We start from the raw sequence: 7,314 nt of genomic DNA on the forward strand, positions 1-7,314 counted from the left end.
ATGCTTTATCTTTTTTAGTGCTCTCAGAAACAAAATATCTTCAGCTAACAGAGTACATAAAGAAAACCACCACAAATTTGCATTCTTTAAGGTATTCCTGATCAAAAACTGCAGCCTATTTGTGAAGGGCTGTGTAGCTCAGTTATGTGATTTAAAACTGCAGACAACCTATCTTTCCTGAAAATAAAGAATTCATGGAGATGAAACTTCACTGTTATTCTCCTCTTGGTCTAACACTGCACTGCTACAAGACCACGCATTTGGAGCTCCCAAAATGCATCACTCTCAAGATGAGTGTGTAGAAAGAAAGCATCTGCCTTCCATATGGAATTTCTTCATCCTTAATCATCCAACTACCTAACAGCTAGGATGAACAATGCTTTATTTACTGCTTCCCTTTGCTTAAGAATGTCATACTGACTCATCCTTCAGCAGAGAGATGAGAATGTCCTATTATCAAACCTGATACATTAACAAGTTACTTTTAAAACATTTTGATTATTTTTTTCCTTAATATACTTTAAAATCCAGTTATGAAAGATCATGATGCTTGACAAAAAGCAGGTATCTCCTACATTCTATATAGCTGCAAAAAAGACAATATATTCTTTTTAAGCTCAAAAATTATCGCCAGTTCTTATAAAATGTTTCTAAAAAGGAACTTGATGACTTTACTGAAAGCTCTGGAATCAAGTTGGTTGATTTGTCTGGCTGACTAGCTCCAGTTGTTAATTTAGGGGAAAGGAAGACAAAAAGCCAGTTCATACAGACAGAACTGTGATGCTGGTGTTTGTCCAACTACTTTTTGTGAGGGGTTTTTTTGTTGAAAGCGACCCTTGAAAACCTCCTTATGTTTGAATTTTAAAAATACATCTGTTAAAAAAGAAATTACAGAAATGTTTTACATTTGGGTGGAAAAGGGAAAGGAACACTTTTAGTCTCACTTAATTCTGTGTCTGTGCTTTTTCAGCTGTGGAATAAATGGAAATAAGAGATTTCCTCAAGGAAACAAAGCTATAAATCCAAGGCAAATGATCAGAGTCCTCTGTTATTCTCCTGTTATTTCTCTGGAGTCTTCCCAGGAGTAGACAAATCACCCATTGTTGCAATCTGAATTCTATTTTCAAAGCAATTTAGTGACTTTTACATCTAATTTTTACATGTCTGCACTCACAGTTCAATTAAAGTGTTAATATGCATTTTATATATAAAATGTGACTAAGCTATTCCATAGAAACCTGTAAAGACCTCTTACCATCTCTTGTGGAGTTTGTTCCGCTGATGATCAAGGTGAACTAGAAAAGAAAAGAGTAACTTTTAAATTAAAATATAAAAATATATGCATTAAGGTGGTCACAGACACTGAATATATTTTTTGTCATATTTGAGTACTATGACCTATAGCTGTTAAGTATTCCTTCTCTGCTGGGGCAAGTTGAAGTCTCTTACTGATAGATTTTGATTAGCAGCAGTAAAAATCCCATTCCTTAAAATTCTCCACTATAGTAAGAAACTTAAAATAGAGCCTTCTACAAAATGCAGCCTGAAATGCTGGAACTGAACATTTCTGCCATTGCTCTTCTCTTTTTTCATGCTTCCCCAATCTTTATTCTTCAAATTAATGCCAAACAAAAACCAAAACTTAAATGAAACAAATTGTTCTCACTTTTTAGCTGCATCTGCACAGGAATTTGTATAAAATAAGCAATTGCCATAAAATGATTAAACCTATCCTGATTCCACTCATGCAGCGAGGTTTCTGTTTAACCTATGGTGGACTTTTGACCACATACTGTCCCTTCTTTCTCTTTGCTTCTCTTTTTTCTTTTTTCTCCTCTCCAGCATCTGATCCTGCCTCCCATTAAGCAAACACAGGTCAGTTCAAGTTGCAACCACAATTTTTAAATGTGAGGAAAAGGCATAAGGAAGAGGGGCAACCAGACAGGAAAAAGATAAAAAAGGGAAAAATGGTTGTGAGGGTAGGAAGGGAGAACAAGAGCTCTATAACCACCCATCTCCTCTTATCTGACAATTATTTAATTACACTAATAGGTTAGCTGCTTCATTCACATATTTCTCCTGACATTCTCATCCCCAGCCTGAACTTTATTTTAGGTGCCAGTGAAAGGTAACAGAAATAGAGTACACTAAATGACCTATGGCTACTCTTAAGATACAGCTAAATGCTATTCCCAGAAACACTGGAATATAGCCAAGACAGCACTTAAAACTGCCGTAGATTCATACCAAGATAAAGCCAGGCTTTTTCAAAATGCATATGAATACAGTACAGTTGTGTTTTGCCTCATATTTAACAATACTCATTACAGAGCAACTTTTTGTCACTTAAGCCATACTGCATGAAAGGAGAATGGAATTGTCAAACAAAATGCAAATCATGCAGCAACTACAAAAGCAAATGATGATCCTTTTGGATGTGTCCAAAGCCCACACTAAGCTCAAAGCCATAAACTCCTGGTAACACCATAACCCCTGTTTGCAAGAAGCTCTACATACAGGAGCAGTCCCACTGCAGTTGATGGAACTACTCATGCCAGCCAAGGCTGCAGTTTCAGACATCAGGCAACTAAAGCATGTTGGAGTCTCTTCTACCTGCTTGGAGGAAGAAGGAAACCCAGCACTGAGATTACTGCAAAACACTGCAGTTACTTGTAACACCCAAAACCAGTGCACAGATAGAAGATTGCTGCGCCTTCCCTCTTTGTGCATTTCAGATGTCTCATTAAAAGCATTGCCTTCTTCAGAACCTTCATCTTCTCTCTCATGATGTACACATACACTTTTTGTCTCTTCCCCATATATATCTTTCCCAGATACATCTGGATACTGTCAAGATTGTCATAAAGTCTTTTTCTCATACTTAAAAACCTAAGAACATGATATCCAATTCCTTTATTTTCTACTTCAGAAAAGTAGGTGTGTTTCATTTTCATGTTCACTGTAACTCCTACACGAAAAAAATTTCTTTGAAACAGTTTCAGAATAAACAGAAATCAGGATTGATCTCAATGGTAAATAATTTTTAAAGCAGTAATTGATAAAGTCTGATACTTTATTATTAACACACAAAATGTACCTATGCTTTCTGAAAGGGAAGGAGGGCAAAAACTCTGGCAAAACCATCCAATACCATATTTGGTATTAGTTTACCAAATATGAAAAACCTGTTTTGCCAAACTTAGAAACTTTAATTATTTTCATAAATTATTTATGAAACATTAGACTACAAATATAAAGCAGAGCATAAAAATGCTGCGAGGAAACAAAATTAAAAATGTGAGTTTGTTTCATTTTCAGTTGAATTACTCTTCCAAAACAAACTACGTCAAATATGAAACATGACAAGCAGCAGAAAAATAAATGTAATAGATCTACTTCTATAATTTATACTTAAAATATGAAATATGTAACCTTTGAATATATGAAACTCATGACCAAATGTACAATTTAAAATGGGAATGAGATTTGTTTGCTTATACTGATCATTAATGATGAACATTTTTTCTACTTTCTTGTCCCGGTTTTAAAATATTTCCCCACTGACAATGAACCAGGGATGTACTCCCTTTCATCAAAACACCTCTGTCCCCCTTACCAGCTTGAGGCAGTTGAGCATCAGAGAAAACAAATAAATCCCATCAAAGCAATGGCAGCATTTAATTCCCTTGGAGTCAATAGAAATTGAGACAATGTCTGTCATACCTTAGACTCAACTTCAATGCACTGGGGTTTATAACTTGCTAAGTAAATCCCACTCTGGGACTAGTGGTGTGTTGGATACAGCACGGCTACATGAAGGAAACAGGGACAACTCCAAGCCCAGTGCAGGATCAGTGAGGGTTCCACTGTTCACAATATCCATCGACACAAGATTAACCAACCTATTCCACAATACTATGGTAAAACATAGTATGTTATTAAAGGAAGGTGGAATTTCAATAAATTCAGCAGGTTTCAACAAAAACAAAACACATTTTTACAAAGTTTTCAGGAAAAAGCCAACAACATTTGAATTGGAAATGTCCCTAACAACAGACAGATGACCAGCCCCTCTGCTCACTGCTGCTTTTGTCCCTGCTGTGAAAACTGTCTTCAGACAGGTTAGAGCTGCCCTAACTCAGTATCCAGTTTCTGGCAATGGTTAGAAGGAGATACTCAGTAAAATGTGATGCTAACATATTCATAAAGGAATTACTTTTCCACATACATTTCTCCTGATTTCAGCAAGTGGTAGTTCAGACACATTTTTTTTTTTATCCCCAAACTGGTTTTGGCATTTAAAGCCAAAACCCCCATGAGCAACAGGTGTTTCCAATAAATCCCCTGGCAGTAAACTTCACAGTTTAAGGGATTAAGCATAATTTTGTGCTGTGTATTTTGAACTCACCTTAGTATATACTAGCTAAAAAAATGTGAACATAACAACATCAACAGCGTGCACCTTCCATAAACACTATTTCATTTTCTACTTCTGATGCAAAATTACCACCAGAAGAAGGAAATGTCTGAAAAGTGGTCTGACATTTGGCGCTTCAGATTAACACTGTGCATTGCTGTGACGTTGACTTTAATACCAAAGTGCCCTAGTTACAGTCACATAGAAGCACAAGCCTGTGATTGCTGTGACAGCTGGCAGCAAAAGTTATTTCTCTTCAAGAGAAGAGGTAAAAATTCCCAGCGCTGCGTTCTGGTTTGCCAAGGGCTGTAAATACAAGACTTATGCAGTACTTAGGATACAGTTACAGCTGCTTCACATCCCAACAGGAATGCTATGAACACCCACCTATCACTATGATGTTCACACCAATGTCCTTAAAACAACAGCATCAACTCCTGTGAATGGAAGGGAAACAAATCAGTATAATGCAAAACAACGTTCTTAAACTTTAGCATATGTATTACAGATCTTTTGGCCTTATCCGAAGCCCAGGCTGTGTAATTCACTGCGGCTCCCGAAAAGAGGGTCCTTATTCTCTGAGCTTCAGGACATAAACCCAAAAGCTATTCTGGCCAAAAATCAGAGGGAAGAAATAAAGTGCTAAAAGCTGTACAATTATGAGTAGCCCACTTAGCTTATGTTTCATATCTATCTGGTCAATTTTGTCATAAACAAGGAACAGGATGGAACTTCTCCAGTACAGCTTTTGAAGGCGTAAATAATTTCCTGGTCTCAAAGATCTCAGGCCCAGACTCCGTCAAGTGACTAAAAGCCTAGAGAAGGGAAGAGCAGCTCCCGCCTCTGCTAGCAGGGCACACAATTACATCCGAGGGCTGGCAGGAGCACGGGCCCTGTGCCCCAGCTGCCCCCAGCGCACAGAGCGCCGCTCTGCCCGAGCTCGCTCATCGCCGCCTCAGGCCCCGGGCCGATAAACTGCAGAGAAACGGCAAAGCCCCGCGCCCGTACCTCCGCTACCACAACCACCGCCTGGGGCTACAACCCCCGGCCTTGGCCCAGCGAGGCGCCCGGGCTCCCACATCTCCTTCCTGAGCCCTTCGCTCTCCCGCTCCCGCCGCCGTTTCGCCCCGGCTGCCACCGCCCTCAGCCCGCTCCCCTCCCCGGGCGGGAGGCCGCAGCCTGCGCGGGGGCACCGCCGTCCCCGCACCCACCCGGGCAGCGCGGGACTCCGGCGGGCACGGAGAGCCGCGCACAGCCGCCTCCAGCGCTCCCTCGCTCCGTTCCGGCGGGGCCGAGCGCGGCTTCCCCCGCCGCTTCCGCCCGGCGCTCCCCGGGCCCGCGGCGCCATCTCGTGGTGCTGTGGAGAGGCGCGGCCGGGGCCCCGCTCCCCACAGCCGCCCCTGGAGCTGCCGGTCCCTCGCGGGGACAGAGGTGCGAGCCCACAGAATCACAGGATCAGACGGTTTGGGAAAGACCTGCGACATCATCCAGTTCAACCTATGACCGAAGAACTGAACCATGGCACTGAGTGCCACGTCCAGTCTTTCCTTAACCACCTCCCTGGGTAGTTTATTCCAATGTCTCATCACCCTTTCTGTGAAAAACTTCGTCCTAATGTCCAATCTAAACCTCCTCTGGCACAGCTTAACATTATCTCTTCTTATCCTGTCACTTGCTATCCGGGAAAAGAGACCAAGAAGAGACTCACCATGGCCTCCTTTCAGGGACTTGTAGGGAATGGTAAGGTCACCTCTGAGACTCCTTTTCTTCAGGCTAAACACCCCCAGCCGCTCCTCACAGGCCTTGTGCTCCAGACCCTTCACCATTGCCCTTCTCTGGCAAGTTCTGAGTTCTTGCTGTACCACCTGACCCCTGGTCGCCATCTACAGTCCCAGAGCACATACACAGTGCTCACCAAGCTGACACATTACTCAAAACATGTGTGTGCTACAGTGGTGGTGCTGTGGCACTGCCATACTTTACCCTCTAGTTACTATATTTTCCATAGTTAATATCTAATTTTCTCTTCAGGTTCTGCACTGAGCCAGTATTTTCATGGGACTGTGAATGAGCAGCCCCTCAGGGACCTGTCACAGCTGGCAGAGCAGGGATTGCATTTTCCCCTGTCTAGCATTTTACACTCTGTATTAAATTTGCCAGCTATTACCTGGTGCCACAACGTTGTTGTGTGTTTCTTCATGGTCAATAAACCACTCAGCTGTACCATACTGAATAGCCCAGGATCCTCAGCAGACCATGCCAGCCCATTGTCTGTGCCTTTCTCAGGACAACTCATGGATGGGCTGTAACACACAAGTATGGCTTGTGCTCCTGATCCCAGCAAGAAGGGCTCCCCTAGGGCTTCTCTCTGCTAAGGCTATTTCTCTTCCCTCATTTCCCTGTTTTTAATTAATACTTCCAGCACAAGATTATTCCTGTTTCTCAGCTCTCCTGGTGTGCTTACTGCTCCAGCTGCTTGCCTGCTGAAAATTTCAGATCATATTAAGACAACTTCCCTTTGCTACCTGCTTTAATTAAAATAGCCCATTGTGAAATGAAATTTCATATTGAGTCTCATTCATATAGCAGATTTCTACATTTATTTCTCATATATCTACTAAAGTTATTTTTAAAAATAATTGTTACTAATTTGCCTGGTATGGGCTCACATTTAATAGTTCACAAGATCTTCTTTAAAAGTGGTAAAAATGGTAGGATGTAAATGTATTTTCAGCATATTCAGAGCACTAAGCTGTCCCAGGACCTCTCGCTGATCTGAGTGACCCCGGGAAAAAATTGAAAGTCTCTTTTCCCAGCCAGACGCTTGAAGAAGGAATCAGAGCTCTTCAGTTCTCAGTCTCAAGGTTGTTTATTGTTCTTTATTGATAAAATTTTTT

At 41.5% G+C, this 7,314-nt stretch overlaps 1 protein-coding gene across 2 annotated transcripts in view; it reads right to left on the minus strand.

Moving 5' to 3' along the window:
• Positions 1–5,740, minus strand: part of GEMIN8 (gem nuclear organelle associated protein 8) — a 28,811-nt gene extending 23,071 nt beyond the window's left edge. The window contains exons 1-4 of one of the 2 annotated variants that reach the window (XM_059839795.1): positions 5,629–5,740; positions 4,805–4,854; positions 3,724–3,902; positions 1,256–1,295 (exon numbers count right to left, since the gene is read on the minus strand). In XM_059839795.1, the coding sequence (XP_059695778.1) occupies positions 1,256–1,258 (3 nt within the window). In that variant the 5' untranslated portion in view covers positions 1,259–1,295; positions 3,724–3,902; positions 4,805–4,854; positions 5,629–5,740. The remainder of the gene's footprint in view (positions 1–1,255; positions 1,296–3,723; positions 3,903–4,804; positions 4,855–5,628) is intronic. The other variant, XM_059839794.1, reaches the window with a different exon arrangement.
• Between the last annotated feature and the right edge of the window lie 1,574 nt (positions 5,741–7,314).

This window comes from Haemorhous mexicanus, chromosome 2 (genome assembly GCF_027477595.1).
Source record: "Haemorhous mexicanus isolate bHaeMex1 chromosome 2, bHaeMex1.pri, whole genome shotgun sequence".
Taxonomy (NCBI): domain Eukaryota; kingdom Metazoa; phylum Chordata; class Aves; order Passeriformes; family Fringillidae; genus Haemorhous; species Haemorhous mexicanus.